The sequence below is a fragment of the Schistocerca nitens genome, chromosome 6 (genome assembly GCF_023898315.1).
Source record: "Schistocerca nitens isolate TAMUIC-IGC-003100 chromosome 6, iqSchNite1.1, whole genome shotgun sequence".
Taxonomy (NCBI): domain Eukaryota; kingdom Metazoa; phylum Arthropoda; class Insecta; order Orthoptera; family Acrididae; genus Schistocerca; species Schistocerca nitens.
Window position 1 is genome coordinate 302,158,375 of NC_064619.1, and position 19,691 is coordinate 302,178,065.

Consider the following 19,691-nt stretch of genomic DNA (forward strand, 5'->3'; position numbering starts at 1 on the left):
ACTTTAGTTATTCCTTGCTGATTGCAGTTCCAGTATAATGTGAAAGAAAGTGTCACCAGCTGGTTATAAGTACAAAAGTGGTGCCAGAAACTGCTTCTGTGCTACTGTGAGTGAGCAGTAGAGGGAGTTTTTATATTCTGGTGAAAGGGCCATTAATAAAAGCTCATAATATGTGAGGGAAGAAATTACAATACCTATAAATATGAAAGAAAATTAAAATTTTGCCTTAATAGCAACTTCTTGTGCAAAATGTATTTTTATGTAGCTTCAGGAAATCCCTTCAACTTTCATAGTTCATATGACAAGCTCAAGCCCACTTCTGATGATGCTGGTAGGTGGGCCTTCAGCCAGCGGTGAAGTGCTGTAGTAGGTCACCAGCAGCTGCTTTATGGTGAGTAGCAGACAGGCACAACAGAAAGACTGTTGTTACACATTGAGCTTTCGGTCAAAACCTTCTGCAGAAAGGAAACGATAAACACAGACACATGGACACAAGCAAGCACACCTCACACACACGGCTGCTATTTCCAGCTGCTCTGTCCAGAATGTGATACTTATTGCATTGACTGGAAGCAGCAGTCCAGAGTGAGGAGGGGAAGTAGGAGGGATACCAGGAAACGGATGGGAGGAGAGGAGTCAGTGCTGCCTGGCAGAGTGGGCAGGGATTAGGTGGCAGGACAAGGCTGCCAGGCACAGCATCAGGTGGCTGGAGGGGGAAGGGAAGGAGAGGGGGGAATAAATGGAAAAGGAGTGGGGCATGAAGGGGAAAAGACTGGTGGGTGTGTTGGCAGAGAGCTGCACTCAGTGAGGATGAGGGGATGTGTGTGATAGGACTGCTGTTGTTTACTATATACATTAATGATTTGGCAGACAGGGTGGGCAGCAGTCTGCGGTTGTTTGCTGATGATGCTGTGGTGTATGGTAATGTGTCGAAGTTGAATAGCTGTAGGAAGATACAAGACGACTTAGGCAAAATTTCCTGTTGGTGTGATGAATGGCAGCTAGCTCTAAATGTGGAAAAATGGAACTTAATGCAGATGAGTAGGAACAACAGAGCTGTAGTTTTCAGATACAGTATTACTAGTGTCTGGTGTGACACAGTTTAAGTATTGAAATATCTGGGTGTTTTTTCCCTGAGTCTTCTGACTGGTTTGATGCGGCCCGCTATGAATTCCTCTCCTGTGCTGACCTTTTCATCTCAGAGTTGCAAGCTACTTCCTCAATTATTTGCTGGATGTATTCCAAGCTCTGGCTTCCTCTACAGTTTTTGTCCTCTACAGCTCCCTCTAGTACCATGGAAATCATTCCCTCATGTCTTAACAGATATCCTATCATCCTGTCCCTTCTCCTTATCAGTGTTTTCCACATATTCCTTTCCTCTCCGATTCTGTCCAGAACCTTCTCGTTCCTTACCTTATCAGTTCACCTAATTTTCAACATTTGTCTGTAGCACCACATCTCAAATGCTTAGATTCTCTTCTGTTCCGGTTTTCCCAGTCCACGTTTCACTACCATACAATTCTGTGCTCCAGATGTACATTATCAGAAATTTCTTTCTCAAATTAAGGCCGATATTTGATATTAGTAGATTTGTCTTGGTCAGGAATGCCCTTTTTGCCATTACTAGTCTGCTTTTGACGTCCTTCTTGCTCCATCCGTCATTGGGTATTTTACTGCCTAGGCAGCAGAATTCCTTAACTTCATCTACTTCGTGACCATCAATCCTGATGTTAAGTTGCTCGCTGTTGTCATTTCTGCTACTTATCATTACCTTTGCCTTCCTTCAATTTACTCTCAATCCATCCTCTGTACTCATTAGACTGTTCATTCCGTTCAGCAGATTATGTAATTCTTCTTTACTTTCACTCGAGATAGCAATGTCATCAGCGAATCATATCGTTGATATCCTTTCACCTTGAATTTTAATTCCACTCCTGAACCCTTCTTTTATTTCCATCATTGCTTTCTCGATGTACAGATTGAACAGTAAGAGCAAAAGGCTGCGTCCTTGTCTTACAGCCTTTTTAATATGAGCACTTTGTTCTTGGTTGTCCACTCTTATTATTCTCTCTTGGCTGTTGCACATATTGTATATGATCCTTCTTTCCCTATAGCTTACCCCTACTTTTTTCAGAATTTCGAAACATTTTGCACCATTTTACATTGTCGAACACTTTTTCCAGGCTGACAAGTTCTATGAAAATGTCTTGATTTTACTTTTGTCTTGCTTCCATTATTAACCACAATGTCAGAATTGCCTCTCTCGTGCCTTTAATTTTCCTATATCCAAACTGATCGTCATCTAGTGCATCCTCAATTTTCTTTTCCATTATTCTGTATATTATTCTTGTAAGCGACTCAGCTGCATGAGCCATTAAGTTGATTATGCGATAATTCTTGCACTTGTCAGCTCTTGCTGTCTTCGGAATTGTGTGGATGATGCTTTTCCGAAAGTCAGATTGTATGTGTCCAAACTCATACATTCCACACACCGACATGAATAGTCGTCTTGTTGCCACTTCCCCCAATGATAAATCCTCCAAAGCTCTCTTAACTTCTGATTCTAATACTGGATCTCCTCTCTCTTCTAGATCAACTCCTGTTTCTTCTTCTATCATCTCAGACAAATCTTCTCCGTCATAGGCTTTCAGTGTATTATTTCCACCTATCTGCTCTCTCCTCTGCATTTAACAATGGAATTTCCATTGCACTCTTAATGTTATCACCCTTGCTTTTAATGTCACAGAAGGGACAATCATTTCTTTTTCGATGTCTTCACATTTTTCCTGCAGCCATTTCGTCTTAGCTTCCCTGCACTTCCTGTTTATTTCATTCCTCAGCGACTTGTATTTCTGTATTCCTGAGTTTCCTGGAACATTGTTGTACTTCCTCCTTTCATCGATGAATTGAAGTATTTCTTCTGTTATCCATGGTTTCTTCGCAGTTACCTTCTTTGTACCTATGTTTTCCTTCCCAACTTTTGTGCTGGCCTTTTTCAGAGATGTCCATTCCTCTTCAACTGTACTTCTTACTGAGCTATTCCTCATTGCTGTATCTATAGCTTTAGAGAATTTCATCCGTATCTTGTCATTCCTTAGTACTTTCGTATCCCACTTCTTTGCGTATTGATTCTTCCTGACTAATGTCTTAAACTTCAGCCTACTCTTCAACACTACTATATTGTGATCTGAGTCTATATCTGATCCTGGGTATGCCTTACAATCCAGTATCTGATTTCGGAATCTCTGTCTGACCATGATATAATTTAACTGAAATCTTCCCACATCACCCGGGCTTTTCCAAGGGTACCTCCTCCTCCTGTGATTCTTGAACAGAGTATTCGCTGTTACTTGCTGAAACTTGTTACAGAACTCAATTAGTCTTCTCCTTTCTCATTCCTTGTCCCAAGCCAATATTCTCCTGTAATCTTTTCTTCTACTCCCCCCTACAACTGCATTCCAGTCTCCCACGACTATTAGATTTTCATCCCCCTTTACATACTGTATTACTCATCCAATATCCTCATACACTTTCTCTGTCTCTTCATCTTCAGCTTGTCACATCGCCATGTATACCTGAACTATTGTTGTCGGTGTTGGTTTGCTGTTGATTCTGATAAGAACAACCCTGTCACTAAACTGTTCACAGTAACACACTCTCTGCCCTCCCTTCCTATTCATAATGAATCCTACTCCTGTTATACCTTTTTCCGCTGCTGTTGATATTACCCTATACTCATCTGACCAGAAATCCTTGTCTTCTTTCCACTTCACTGACCCCTACTATATCTAGATTGAGCCTTTGCATTTCTCTTTTAAGATTTTCTAATTTCCCTACCACGTTCAAGCTTCAGACATTCCACATCCCAACTCGTAGAATGTTATCCTTTCGTTGATTATTTAATCTTTTTCTCATGGTAACCTCCCCCTTGGCAGTCCCCTCCTGGAGATCTGAATGGGGGCTATTCTGGAATCTTTTGCCAATGGAGAGATCATCATGACGTTTCTTCAATTACAGGCCACATGTTCTGTGGATACACATTACGTGTCATTAATGCACTGGTGTCCATTGCCTTCTGCATCCTTGTGCCATTGATCATTGCTGATTCCTTCGCCTTTAGGGCCAATTTCCCACCCCTAGGACAAGAGAGTGCCCTGAACCTCTGTCTGCTCCTCCACCCTCTTTTACAAGGCCTTTGGCAGAATGGGGTGACTTCTTATGTCGAAAGTCTAAAAACTGTCAATGCTAAAACTGTGGTAGGGAAGGCAAATGGTTGACTGTGGTTTATTGGGAGAATTTTAGGATTTGTTCACCTGTAAAGGAGACCACAAATAGGACGCAGGCGTGACCTATTCTTGAGTACTGCTTGAGTGTTTGGGCTCTGTACCAGGATGAATTGAAGGAAGACATTGTTGCAATTGAGAGGAGGGCTGCTGGATTTGTTACCAGTAGGTACCAGTAGGTTTGAACAAAATGTGTTTTATGGAGATGCTCCGGGAACTCAAATGGGTATCCCTGCCGGGAAGGCTGTGTTCTTTTAGGGAAACACTATTAAGAAAATTTAGAGAACTGGCATTTGAAACTGACTGCCAAATAATTTAGCACCCGCCAACTTACATCACATGTAAGGACCTCAAAGATAAGATACAAGAAATTAGGGCTCATACAGATGGTCTTTTTTCCCTCGCTCTATTTTGCAAGGGGAACAGGAGGGGAAGTGACGAGTAGTGGCACAGGGTATACCCCGCTGCGCACCTTATGGTGGCTTGTGGAGTATCGTGTAGATGTAGATGAGGTGATAGGACAGGAGGTGGAAACTGTTGGTTGGAGAGTGTGGAGATAGTAGGTTACCCTAGGTTGAGGCTGGGGTAATTTTAGGAGCAGAGAATGTGTTGTAAGGATAATAAGATGGGAGTTGCAACACATTCTCTGCTCCTGAAATCATCCCGGCCTCAACTTTCTGCACACCCTCCACCCAACTGGTTCCACCACCTCTGTCCTGTAACCTCCTCCCAGTCCATGTTCCCTCAGCCGCATTGTGTGCCACTCTTTGCAAGTGCACCCACAAGTCTTTACTCCTTCTCTGCCCCCCCCCCCCCTCCCCGCAATCCCTCCGCCCCCTCCTCCACAGCCTCCCAATGCTGGGCCTGGTGGAATTGTCCTGCCACTTAGTCTCTGCACAGCCCGCCAGGCAGCGCTGGCTCCTCTCTCCACATGCTAGCCCTTCCACTTTCCCACCCCATTCCAGAGTGCTGCTTTCGTTCAATGTAAAAGTTGCATTCTGGCCATTGCGACCAGAGGTAGTCGTCATGTGTGCATGAGATGTGCTTGTTTGTGTGAATGTGTGAGTTTTCATTTTCTTTGTGAAGAAGACTTTGGCCAAAAGCTCAATGTATAATAATCTTTTCATTGTGCCTGTCTACATTATCGTTGTGGCGAGTAGCTAATTGCAAACTAGCTGTGGAAGAACTAAGGAAACAGTTCAGTCCTCTGCTATCATGCTGACTGAACTTCGAGGGCCAAGGACTTGTATAAAGATGACATCATGGCCAATGACCCATTTACATCCATGGTTGTTTTATATCAGTTTCACATTATGGAAAGACAAAATTAATAAGAGACATAAAACAAGACAGAAGCAACAAAAAAACTGTGCCAAATTTAAAAGAACTCAAAATCCCCAAGATTGACAAAATTTCACAAAGCTCGAAATTTGACATGAACTTCAATTTGAGATGCTTTTACCAGCTCCATGATCCAAAAAGATTCGGGTTAAATGCAAAGAACAAGATACAAGTAGTACCATCACTGGGAGATAGCAGTTGTAATGTCACTGATGACAGTGCAATTAAAGCAGGTTTACTAAACACGGAAGATGAAGTAAATATTCCAGAATATGAATCAAGAACAACTGCCTCTGTGAATGACTTAAATGTAGATAGCCTCAGTGCTGCGAAACAGCTTAAATCACTTAATAAAGGCAAGGTCTCTGGTCCAAATTGTATGCCAGTTAGGTTCCTTTCAGAGTGCACTTGCACAATATTTTCATACTTGGCCATCATTTACAACCACTCACTCATTGAAAGATGTATACCTAAAGCCTGAAAAGTTGCAGAGGTCACACCAATATTCAAGAAAGGAAATTAGAGCAATCTGCTAAATTATAGACCCATATCACTATTGTCAAATTGCAATAGGATTTTGGAACATATACGAGGGTTGGAACTTAAATAGTGGCAACTATTTATTCACAATCGATATAAAAGAGTTACATGTTTGCACCTGTTACTGTTCTTCGAAGTAGTCAGCAGCGTTGTGTAGAATCTGTTACCAGCAATGTGGAAGGCGTAGTATACCATTAGCAGAACCTGTTCTGTTGATGGTGCGAATGGAGCAGTCTACTGCCTGTTGAATCTCTGGAACAGTTCTGAAGCGAATGGCACAAAGTGGTTCCTTCATCTTCGGAATCAAATCAAAGTCACAAGGACTTAAGTCTGGGGAGTATAGTGGATGGTACGTTACTTCCCAGTCCCATCAGCTGAACAGAGCAGCCACAGCTTGTGCAGTATGCGCCCGCGCGTTGTTGTGCAACATGATGGGTGGGTTGCGCAGAAAGTGTCGCCACTTCTTTCACAAAGTTGGTCGCAGGTGATGCTCCAAAAATGAACAGTAATACTGTGCATTGACGGTCTGCCATGGAGTAACGTAATGCGTTAGGATAACACCAACACAGTGTCGTACACGAGAATCACCATACTTGGGCTGTGACGCACTATCAACTATCAACCCATAATGATGCCATTCGTTGGATTGGCGTTTCAGTTTTGGCTCATACAACGTGGCCCATGTCTCATCCAGTGTTACAGCAGGGTGTATACGACCCGGGACAACCGAAAAACCCGGGAATTTTTCCATCTGGGAGAAAACCAGGAAAAACCCGGGAATTGTTTAGAATTCCGGGAATTTTTCATTGTTTTAGTTTTCAGTTAAATTTTTCTGATTTTGACTGGTAAGAACCAATACTCTAACAAAGGATATTATTGTATCCCGCTACTGCAGAATGATACTGTAGCAACAAAACATGAACGGGGGGGAAAAAATGCAAATAAAACTTAAGTTGCAAAGGAAATGCACCATATACAACAACAAAACAGTGCTCATACAAGCGTCTGCCAACAGTAAAGTGTGTCAAAGGCTTTAGGAACACTATGCAATGCTTTATAACAGCAAATTGCCTCTGATGAGTGTGATGTGACAACTGTTTAAATTAGATTTGTTTGAGCAGCTGCGGGTGGGCTCTTGCACATGTGCAGTTGAGTCGTGTATGAGTAGTACCTCCTTCCGCTTTTGGTTACGGAAGTGTGGGTGGGCGCCACTACTTAACATTGTCCCCGTTCGGAAATATCATAGATCCGGGGCTGATGCACAGAGCAGTCAGTGGGGAGGTGGGTCGCCCGTTCGGAAATATCATAGATCCGGGGCTGATGCACAGAGCAGTCAGTGGGGAGGTGGGTCGTCTCCACGTGACCTGAGTTTACGTTCAGTGATTTTGTTGTTTCCTCTTCGTTTATTGCTCTCACGTTAAGTGATAACAAAATGGATTTTTGTGGCCGGGAGCTATCAAATGAATTAAAATACGTTCGCATAATTACGGCAGGCTAAAATATGTTAATAGTTTTAGATTTTATTTCCACCTTTGACAGTCAAGCATTCATCGCCTTACAGAACAATGAAGTTATTTTTGCTGGTTTGCTAAAGAGATTTGGCTTTTATTAATCCTTTCTCCTGAGACAGTCAATTTATTTGAAAGGAAGTGTTTAATTTCACACTATTGGCTAGTTTCAACTGTTCGCTGCATTTCAAGTACATGCATGGCATTAAGCTATAATAAAGAACCAAACATGAGTACTGGTACTCCAAGAAAATTTACATACGGATGTGCATTTTAAGCCGAATTATGCACTTTAGTATGGTGCGCAAAATCCCGACCCTCTTGAAGTATCCTTTGATGTCTTGTTTCTTTTATGACATAATGTAAGATCTTTTAATGTACGAACATATGGGCTTCCTGCGTCATTGTAGTTGCGCAAGCGCGGTGACGCCAGTTATCTAGCAACTGCTGAAACGAACCTATTTCTAACAGGTTGCGGGAAAATATTGTGAATGGTAGTTTGAAAAGCGTTACATTGAAAGCAGATTTCCTTTTACGCAAGTTGAATTATGTGCGATAATGTACGATGAATTTCTTAAGTCACAAAGCGTTTGACTCTCATTTAAAAATCAACTCTTTGAGGATGACCATTTAGAAGTATTTCAAGCCCAGAAGATGAGACATTTGCATTGTTATTAACAATTTTACTGGCACATTTGTGTGTGTATTAAAGTGCAACACCTGCAAAAAAGATCAACATTATATGTGAAAGCCTAGCTTCTCTTCCAACTTACTAATCTTAGAGACCAATATTATATGTGAATGCTATGTATATTAATTTAAGCCATTAACTTTTCTTATTTGTGTACTTACTTAAGAGTGGTCTTGCTATTGGCTGACTATATCACGTGTCCTATTGCTGTCATCAGCTGGCGAGATCACGTGAATGAGCTATGACGCTTACAAAAGCGCATCGCAATCTCAATTTCAATGCTTCGGAAAGTGACAAGCTTTATTTGGTGGAATTCAAATTTATAGCTTCGTAATACGAAAATATGCAGCGTACATGTTGCTGCACATCAAAGGTCTTTCAAAACGTGTTTTTCCCCCTGAGTTTCGTTTTCTAAAGTGCCAGGAAATTCTACGTTGGTATATAAAACCATAAACATTCAAAGGATTGATGACTTTTACAGTGCCGAGGAAGAGTATACTGTCACTTAACATGGAAAAAGTGTATTTTCATCCGGGAGAAAGTGTATTTTTAACCGGGAAATCCGGTAAAAATCCAGGAATTTTTTTTCCTTGTCAACGTATACACCCTGTACAATACGCTGCAAGAAAGCCTCTCCTTCGCGCTCCAAGTGCATCTGAGCAGCATCGTAACTCATCCATTTCTCCATTTTCATCAAGTCATGTGGATTCCATCGTGATGCAATTTTTCGCATGCCCAGGCATTCCTTTAGGATGGAAAGCACAGTTGTATGTGCTAATCCGGTTTCGTGGGCGAGCTCACGAATCGTATGGCGTCGATCACTGTCCACTAATGTGGCAACAGCATGCACTTCTTCTTCAGAGATGCTAGGACGACCTGCCCGATGCATGTCTGCCACAGTTTGCCGACCTTCATTGAAGGCTTTTACCCAACATGCCACTGTTCTGTAGGGTGATGTTGATTCCCTGCACGCCTCTTGAAGACCTTGATGACACTGTCGTGCTGTACGATCTCTGGCAGATTCAATCTTGATCCAACTCCGTTGTTCCTGTTTTGAAAACATAGTGACACCGTTACGTTAGAGCCTCACTCACAAGTGACTGAGTTTCCCCTGATTGTGCGCACGCCGATGATGTGGGACGGGTGAAGCCATTTGCTCGGAGGTAAGGTAGATATGTCAACAACGTGTGTTATCAGTGACAATAGTAGATTCCATTGTATAGTGTCTCCACAGCAGTGTTGCCACTATTTAAGTTCCAACTTCTGTACTTTGTTACAACATTATGAATTATCTTGAAGAAAACGATTTATTGACAAATAGCTAACACATATTCAGAAAATATCTTTCTCTTGAAACTCGTTCTTTATTGTCATGAAGTAAGGAGTGCTATCGACAGAGGTTGATTACCTACTTTTATATTTGCAGGCAGTTTTTGACACCATTCCTCAAACACGACTTTAAATCAAATTGCATGCTTATTGAGTATCGTTTCAGTTATATGGATGGATTTTGTAAAAGTATTATGTGGCATACCACAAGAAATTGTTATAGGCCCTCTGCTGTACCTCATCTGTGTAAATGATGTAGAAGACAGTCTGAGCAGCTCTCTTAGTTTGTTTGCATTTGATGCTGTCATTTACCATCTTGTAAAGTTATCAGATCAGAATCAGTTGCGAAGTGCTTTAGGCAAGAGTGCGAAAAGGGGCAATTGACTCTAAATAACAAAAAGTGTGAAGTAATCAACATAAGCACTAAAAGGACTCCACTAAATTTCGGTTACCGGTACATGATAAATCACACAAATTTGAAGGTTGTGAATTCAAATGAATACTTAGGGATTTAAATTATGTATAACATAACTTCAAACGACCACATAGATAATATTGTGGGGAAAGCAAACCAAAGACAGTGATATATTAACAGAACTCTTAGAAAATGCAACAAATCTACTAAAGATGTTGTCTACACTAATGTTCTCTGTCTTCTTCTGGAGTATTGCTGAGTGGTGTGGGATCAGCATCACATAGGATCCTTGGAGGACATCTAAAAAGTTCAAAGAAGGGCAGCTGGTTTCATGTTATTGTGAAATAGGGGAGAGAGTGGCTCAGATATGATACGAGTATTGGAGGGGCAATTATTAAAACAAAGACTTCTTCTTCTGCTTCTTCTTTTTCTTTTTTCTTTTTTGCGCTGCAGGTTCTTCTCATGAAATTTCAGTCATTAACTTTATCCTACAAATGTGAAAGTATTTTATTGGTGCCCATTTATGTAGGGAAAAATGATCATCATAATAAAAAAAAGAGATGCCGGAGTAAGCACAGAAAGATTTAAGTGTTCATTTTTCCTGCTCACTGTCCAATAGTGGAACAATAGAGAAATAGCTTGAAGGTGGTTCTTGAACCCTCTGCCATGCACTTGGTTATGAATTGCAGTGTAATCATATTGATGAAGATGATGGTAGAAGCTTCACACACGACTAGGGCACTCTGTGGATGTCAAAACACATATCTCCCAATGTGCACCCCTGGAAGACAGCTAAATTCATGATTCACATAACAACACTATTTCCAACAAACTATGCCTTCAGTTGCCTAATACCTATATTTGCCTTAACTTCCCCGATCCCCATGGCATAAAGCCCTCATTATCTACATACTCAACATACAGTATCATGTGATATTCAAAGGTGGTACAATTCGTTTATTTCTCGAGTAGTTGGTATGACTAGCTCAAGCCTCCATCTCGTGGTGCTGAAAGTGGGTCTCGTCCCTGGGACCAGTGGCAGATCGGTGTAGTAGGTCATCGGCAGCTGCTACCCACAGTGCTGCCTAGGTGTGGTGCGTTCTCATGTAGTCAGCATCCCATTCTGGGGGTGATCTCTGTCATGGCTGATGTGGCAAGCTGAAATGGTCCGCTGAGTACAAGACGGCCTGCTGGCAGTGACTCGTATATGCACAAGTGGATTGGTGGCTAGGAGGGTCTCAGTTAAAACTTTGGCTCATAAGGTAAGGTTGGACCCTCTACCAAGTGGCCCTTTCAAGATGACTGTGGAATGAAGTGACACCACGCTGGAAGCCGACTCTGTGACGGACGCATGCATGATGATGACTTGGTGATTTGATGATGACGGTGTGGCACCTCTTTTGTTAGTTTAAGAATTTTTACGTGGTTTTTATGGCTTTTTAGTTACATATAAGAGATAATAGTCAATTTTCAAGCACAGTAACTAAGATTATGTAAGAGAAAGGAGAAATTAAATCGTAGAAATGTAATACAAACTAGGTCATAATGTGATGAGAATGTTTTTTCACAGCTGATATATAAGTGATGAAACAATGTAGACTATTTTGTTAGCATTCGCATTCTCATTCACATTCAAATTCACATTGCTTTCCTTATAATTTGAAAGCAAAGTGTAATTCAAAGTCATCTGTATTGTTTATGCATTCCCAGTCACAACTTAATTCAAAAATATAGTGAGACAAGTGGCATATTTTAAAGAGGTTTTTGTGAAAGAGTATTGAGTTGGCTTCACTGATATTTAACTATACTGTATATCTGAAAAAGCAATTTGCAATTTTTTACATTATGTTAAAGAAGTTCAGTGATTTTCCTGATAGGTGGTATGGTTCAGTGAGCTTATTTAAATCCCAAAAACCAAAATCACAGAGAAAAAAAAATTTTTTTTTATTATTTAGTTAGAACAACCACTATTTATACATTTCATAGCAGATTTGTTGTGGTGTTGCTACCACAATTGTGACGTATACTACCTGCTGAAGTGTCCGTGGTTTTGGTAATTACCTGGGCACTGGCCAGCAGGCAGGCAGCAGTGACCATTGAGTGCATGGTGCAGTATTATGCTAGTGATTTGCTGGAAATGGCCCTCTTGAGAGATTCATGATAAATGCAAACTAAGTAAGGGGCCAGTGCCACAGAATACTCTGTAAAATGAAATTGGGATTTCATCTGAATCTGGTGACATATTTGTTTTCAACTCCTTCAGTTGCTTCTCTATGCCAGGGATTCTTATTTCTGTGTCCTCCGTGCGGGAGTCCACGTGACAATCAAATGATGGCAAGTTTGTATGATCCTGTGTCACTTCCATATAAGATCTTATGATGACTGTAAAACTGAATCTAGTTATCTGTAAAAATAAAATAAAATGTGATCAAGACTGTGAATTTTACTATTTATACAATATTGATAGTCAAATACAGTTTTGTAAGTGTTATGTCTATATTTGATGTCTTTCTTGTCAGTCCACAGTTGTCCAGCAGCTGAACTAGTATGAGTTGAGTTTTTTCACTAGGCGTGAATTACAGAAGAATAGATTCAAATGCCTGTTCACATAACCAGACTGAATTATTATTTGGTTTCCGTAAATCATATAAAGTGAATGCTCGGGTGATTTCTTTGAAAAGATCATCACCAATGTCCTAATTTATTTGAGCTCTTGATCTATCTGTAATAACCTTATTGTCAGTGAGATATTATATGCTAATCTTCCTTCTAGCATCAGAGATTAGATTGCACACACTTTACTGTCAGAATGGACATTTGACTACATTAATGATTTTATCTTCTTTCTAATAAGGATATAAAAGCTTCTGTCCCAGCTGGAAATGAGTGTGACTGCAAATAGCGATGTAGCTCTTGCAGATACAGTTAAATCATGGTGTGAAGTAATGTGCACACCAGTAAAGAATTGCAGTGGTAACAAACCCGTTAGCTTTTTTGGGAATAAGCAGTGTCCTTAGGACTTCCACCCTTCATGTAGAAGACAGGAAAGCTCTCTGAATAAAGTTTGTGCACCAGTACATCTGTTGGGTCTAGATACTAATGTGAAGCAGAAGATGATTCCCATGCTTACCAAATGCACAGACAAAGCAACTGCACTCGGACTGATGAACATACAGTGAAATTATTCATCAAAACTTTATGTTTTGTAGATTAAAAATAAGAATGTCCTTTATTGTTGGATGGACAAAGGGGGATATAGTGTCTCAGAGGGTAAATGTGTAAGGAAGGATGAAAAAGATAGTCGATGCCTACATCAGTACATCATATGATTATAGTAACAATGGATATTGAGATCTCTCTATAAATATACCAGTAGTCCCATTCAAGTTTCAGTTCCTGAAATTACCTCAGGGAGGCTGAGTGCAAGTAGATCTTTTGGACTGTGTTAGCATAACCTGAACATATTTAAGTTCCTGAAGTTGTGCTGCGAAATTAGGTTAACCCTTCTAGAACTCCACTGAACCTTTGCGGCAGTCATTACACTCTTTCACAGCCTCGAATTGCGTTCCTTAATCCATGCACAGTCTTTTGGTAAAACCCGTGAGTTACATTTATCATCACATATTACCATCCCATTAGAACTTTGTTATCAACAGGGTGTTGATATGTGAGAATAAACATTGTCTTCTGAAAAGACTGCAAATATTGGTTAGCAATTTTACTTGATAAGGCCACCAGAGAACTATGTTACAGGCAAACTGTTCAAAATATGAGATTTTTTCTTAGTTTCATGAATTAGTTCAGATTGGCCTATTATCTCTAAGATTGCAAACAGTCCCTTAGTACCTGTGTCATCAGAGCCAAATGCTAAATTTGACTTGGAGGTTCTTCAACTTCCTATTGGAACTCTATATCAGAGAAACAGAGCAAATTAGTCTGCTTCCAAACACTGCCTCACAGTCCTTTGGCAACAAAAGTCATAGAAAATATGCATGAACTATAACATTAATCAAAATGAAAGAGGAATGTCGCCTTTGCAGTTGCTGCAACAGAAAAATTACAGAAGTATGGCAGAGAGACAGGGCTACTATAAATGGTTCATTCATTTTCAGAGCTCTACAGGGTGGTCCATTGATAGTGACTGGGCCAAATATCTCACGAAATAAGCATCAAACGAAAAAACTACAAAGATTGAAACTTGTCACGCTTGAAGGGGGAAACCAGATGGCACTATGGTTGGCCCACTAGATGGTGCTGCCATAGGTCAAATGGATATCAATTATGTTTCTTTAAATAGGAACCCCTCTACAGGGTGGTCCATTGATAGTGACTGGGCCAAATATCTCACGAAATAAGCATCAAATGAAAAAACTACAAAGATTGAAACTTGTCACGTTTGAAGGGGGAAACCAGATGGCACTATGGTTGGCCCACTAGATGGTGCTGCCATAGGTCAAATGGATATCAATTATGTTTCTTTAAATAGGAACCCCCATTTTTTATTACATATTCGTGTAGTACGTAAAGAAATACGAATGTTTTAGATGGACAACTTTTTTCCCTTTGTGATAGATGGCGCTGTAATAGCCACAAACATATAAGTATGTGGTATCACATAACATTCCGCCAGTGCGGACAGTATTTGCTTTGTGATACATTACCCGTGTTAAAATGGACCGTTTACCAATTGCGGAAAAGGTCAATATCATGTTGATGTATGGCTATTGTGATCAAAATGCCCAACGGGCGTGTCCTATGTATGCTGCTCGGTATCCTGGATGACATCATCCAAGTGTCCGGACCGTTCACCGGGTAGTTACGTTATTTAAGGAAACAGGAAGTGTTCAGCCACATGTGGAACATCAACCACGACCTGCAACAAATGATGATGCCCAAGTAGGTGTTGTGGCTGCTGTCGCGGCTAATCCGCACATCAGTAGCAGACAATTTGCGCGGGAATCGGGAATCTCAAAAATGTTGGTGTTGAGAAAGCTACATCAACATTGATTGCACCTGTACCATATTTCTATGCACCAGGAATTGCATGGCGACGGCTTTGAACATCGTGTACAGTTCTGCCACTGGGCACAAGAGAAATTACGGGAGGACGATGACAGATTTTTTGCACACGTTCTATGTAGCGACGAAGCGTCATTCACCAATGGCGATAACATAAACCGGCATAATATGCACTATTGGGCGACGGGAAATCCACGATGGCTGCGACAAGTGGTACACCTGCGACCTTGGCGGTTTAATGTATGGTGCGGCATTATTTTATCAATGGCAATCTAAATGGTGCAATGTATGCTGATTTCCTATGTAATGTTCTACCGATGTTACTACAGATGTTTCACTGCATGACAGAATGGCGATGTACTTCCAACATGATGGATGTCCGGCACATAGCTCGTGTGCGGTTGAAGCAGTATTGAAAAGCATATTTCGTGACAGGTGGATTGGTTCACCGGATCTGATGTCCCCGGATTTCTTTCTGTGGGGAAAGTTTAAGGATATTTGCTATCGCATCCACCTACAATGCCTGACAACATGTGTCAGCGCATTGTCAATGCATGTGCGAACATTACGGAAGGCGAACTACTCACTGTTGAGAGGAATGTCGTTACACGTATTGCCAAATGCATTGAGGTTGACGGACATCATTTTGAGCATTTATTGCATTACTGTGGTATTTACAGGTAATCACGCTGTAACAGCATGCGTTCTCAGAAATGATAAGTTCACAAAGGTACATGTATCACATTGGAACAACCGAAATAAAATGTTCAAATGTACCTACGTTCTATATTTTAATTTAAAAAACCTACCTGTTACCGACTGTTCGTCTAAAATTGTGAGCCATATGTTTGTGACTATTACAGTGCCATCTATCACAAAACGAAAAAAGTGGTCCAACTAAAACATTCACATTTCTTTATGTACTACACGAATATGTAATAAAAAATGGGGGATCCTATTTTAAAAAACGCAGTTGATATCTGTTGGACCTAGCGGGCCAACCATAACGCCATCTGGTTTCCCCCTTTAGACAAGTTTCGTTCTTGGCAGTTTTTTCGTTTGACGCTTATTTCGTGAGATATTTGGCCCGGTCATGATCAATGGACCACCCTGTATATTTTCCAAAGTATTACCTGTACAGATATGACTGGTACATACATAAAATCATGAACTCACCAAGTTTGCATTTTCCACTCTGTAGATGTTCTATGAGTGAGCCTCAGGGGCCACATGTCTGAGCAGTAGTCAAGTTTGTTCCATAACTGATGTAGCAACTTCCTGTCAGTGGTTGTTGCAGCGGCATTGATATGCTCTCTGAGCTGTTCCAGTGTTCTTGGTAGTGAGAGTATGTAAACACGGTCCTAATGGTACCCCCAAAGGCAAAAGCCATGAGGCCTTAGATCATGTGAGCTGTGAGGCCAAGGGAACAGAGCCACATCATCTTCACCACTATGTTAAGTCTAGCAGTGTGGAAGTTCATTGTTAAGCTAGCAATGTACATTGATGTTGCCCTGTTTTGTTGGAAGATGAAATTCTCAGAATTAGAAATCACTTGTGGAAGCAACCACAACTGCAACATACCATGGTAAGAGTTACTCGTCACAGTCTTCTTGCAGAAGAAAAGCGGCCCATACAGCTTCATCTGTGACATTGCACAGAAAACGTTAACCTGTGACCAATCGCTTTCATGTGTCACAATTTCATGAAGATTTTGCGTGCCGAATTTTATCAAATTGTGGTGACTAACCTTTCCATAGAAATGGAAGGTTGCTTTTCCACTGAATATCAGGTTGGAGGCGAAATGTTCACCTTCATGCTTTGCCACCATTGTATTAAGGCACTGCACCCATACCACCAGCTGGTGAGCACAATGCTTACTTTGTGAGTTTACAGTTCTATTCATGTATCAATGATATTTGTACATACTTGGAAAATACAGAACTTTGAAAATGAATGAATCATTTGTAGTAGCCCTGTACTTCTGTAGCTAACTATTCATCCTTTTACATGCGAAATTGAGTAGACCCATGAAGCAAGAATCTCTTAAGAAGGAAATAAGAGCAACCTACAGAATGAAAGTTCATGTTGGGAACTGTTCTAGTACCATCAAATGAGGTGAAGTTGACCAATTTTGCATTTTAAAATTAAATGTTTCTGAAACTAATAAAATTAATATATTGGTTTTTCTTTCAGAGCATGGTTATTGAGCTGCAGGAGAAAAAGAAAAAAAAAAGAGTCTATTAAATTTGCTCTAGCAAATTGTTAAAAAAACTGTGTTGCTTAATATCACCTTACTTGAGGCTGAAGTTAAATAATTATCCATTATGTGATAACTGTGACTAGTTTATGACTCTAGGGTAACCTAGACTTCTTAAAGTTATTGTTTTACAACCTGACTTACTGAATAGATCTATACCAGGAAATATTTTACAAATAATTTACCCTGTGTTTTATTTTCTTATCTAGAGAGAACCACAAACTGAGCATTGGTGATGGTGTAGAAGTGGCTACTTTGATACCTGAAGCATATTTTGAAATACAAACAAAATCTAATAATGGAACATATGTTTATGGTTCACCATCTGAAGTAGGAACAGCTCAAGTGCGCTCAACTCTCTTATCTGTGACTGATGTAGAGGGCCGCATACATGCAATTTCACCAAAGATTTCTGCTCAGGCAAATCTTATGATTTATAAGCGAATAGCCATCACACCCTCAGAGGTATTACTTCCATGGCATCCCTTGAAGAGACCAAAGTAAGTAATTTGGAACAAAATCTTGATTCTGCATTGTGATTTTTAAATATAATCCATTGAAGAGAAAAGGTCAGAATATTTCCATTTTTGCTGTAAGGTCTAGAACAGTTATGTTTTAATATTATGCAACGGATAGTTGCTACTCTACATATAGCAGAGATGCTGAGTTGTAGGTAGGCACAACAGAAAGACTGTCAGGAAGTAAGCTTTCAGCCGACAAGGCCTTAGTGTGTGTGTGTGTGTGTGTGTGTGTGTGTGTGCACGCGCGTGTGCGTGTGTGCGTGTGCGTGTGCGTGTGTACTTCCAATGAAGGCCTCATTGGCTGAAAGCTTACTTCCCGACAGTCTTTTTGCTGTGCCTACGTGCGTCTCAGCATCTCGGCTATATGGTGAGTAGCACCTATCATTTTTGTAGTATTGTCAGATTCCATCCTGGATTTTCCATTGTTATATTTTATTTGATTAATGCAAAAGTATTTGAAATAAATTGTGGGGCTGCAAGAAAGTGAAAGTATGTTGTTCTTGCATATATAACATGATGTTTCCTTGTAATTCAATGACTTATTTGTGAAGAGCAAAGATTTCACCACTTCTGTTCACATTCTCAAAAGATGCATGGCTATAGCTTAAATAAAATAACTTTGTGATTGACAGATAGCTGTAGGAGGGAACAGTCTTTCTGGCATGTTGCCGTCCACTCTTCACAAAACTGTACATGTTCCTAAGAAAGCAGGCAATGAAATGAAATGATCATAGGGCATTTATTGGCTGGGGTATCCCCTTCGGGTTTCAGCCGCCTTATTGGAAGTCTTTTTAGTTGATACCACTTCGACGACTTGTATGTCAATGATGATGAAATTGGTGATGAAGGACACACAACACCCAGTCCCCTGCCGGGAATCAAACCTGGGCCCCCTTGCGTGGTAGGCAGTAAAGCTGCCATTGCACTATGGAGGCAGACAAGCAGGCAATAATTAAACTGTAATGTTGAGCAGCAGAAGAAAAAAAAATGACATTATAGATACTATTAATCTTTGTTGCAAATTCTGGATGTAATTGAGCCTACGAATGAAAGACAACCACAGACCATCCAGAAATTGAGTGACAATATTAAATGGCAGGAATACTTGTGTGTGTGTGTGTGGGGGGGGGGGGACACCTTGTGGCTCAACTTTGCGTTTATATGTGACTTGATCATCTTCTCTGTGTCACAAATGACCCTCCTTTATAAATTTTTATTTCCTTTGAATGCTTCTCTGCTATTCACTTTTACCTATCTGCCACTTCTGACTTCTCAAGACTTTTTAAAATGTTACATGCTGCTGTATTTTTATTACAGTCCTGCTTTCTTTGTTTTTCCTGGATCCTGAATGATCATATTGAATCCTTGAAGAGTCTCATTTCTGCAGATCTTTCCCCCTTTTGGTACATGAGGAAACACTGCTGTCTTGTTTGTGCCTTTGCCTGTCGTAGTCTTACTGCTCTTTCTGGTTCCTTTTGTTGAGTGCAATTGGACAGGAATAGTTATTTATATTCTAGTTTTTTCTTTATACTTGTAGTCACCTCTCATGTCACTTACATGCAAATGTATGTCTTTGGGATACAGCAACATAGTTGCCTGTGATTATTTTACTTAATTTCTCCATTGTTCGTTGCTACACAGAGATTCCCTGGTCACATTGATTGACACTGGATATCACACCAAAACATTTCCCAGCGCATTTCAAATGGTGTCCCATTCACACCAGTTCTCACCACAACCAAATGGTACACTTACTCAATATCAAAGTGATTCTAAATGTCACTTTA

The 19,691-nt window shown here is 40.5% G+C and overlaps 1 protein-coding gene across 1 annotated transcript in view; it reads left to right on the forward strand.

The window, feature by feature from the left end:
• The window catches only part of LOC126262497 (nuclear pore membrane glycoprotein 210), a 272,203-nt gene that overhangs the window by 78,372 nt on the left and 174,140 nt on the right, over nucleotides 1-19,691 (forward strand). The window contains exon 6 of the mRNA XM_049959163.1: nucleotides 17,593-17,883. Coding sequence (XP_049815120.1) covers nucleotides 17,593-17,883 — 291 coding nt within the window. The remainder of the gene's footprint in view (nucleotides 1-17,592; nucleotides 17,884-19,691) is intronic.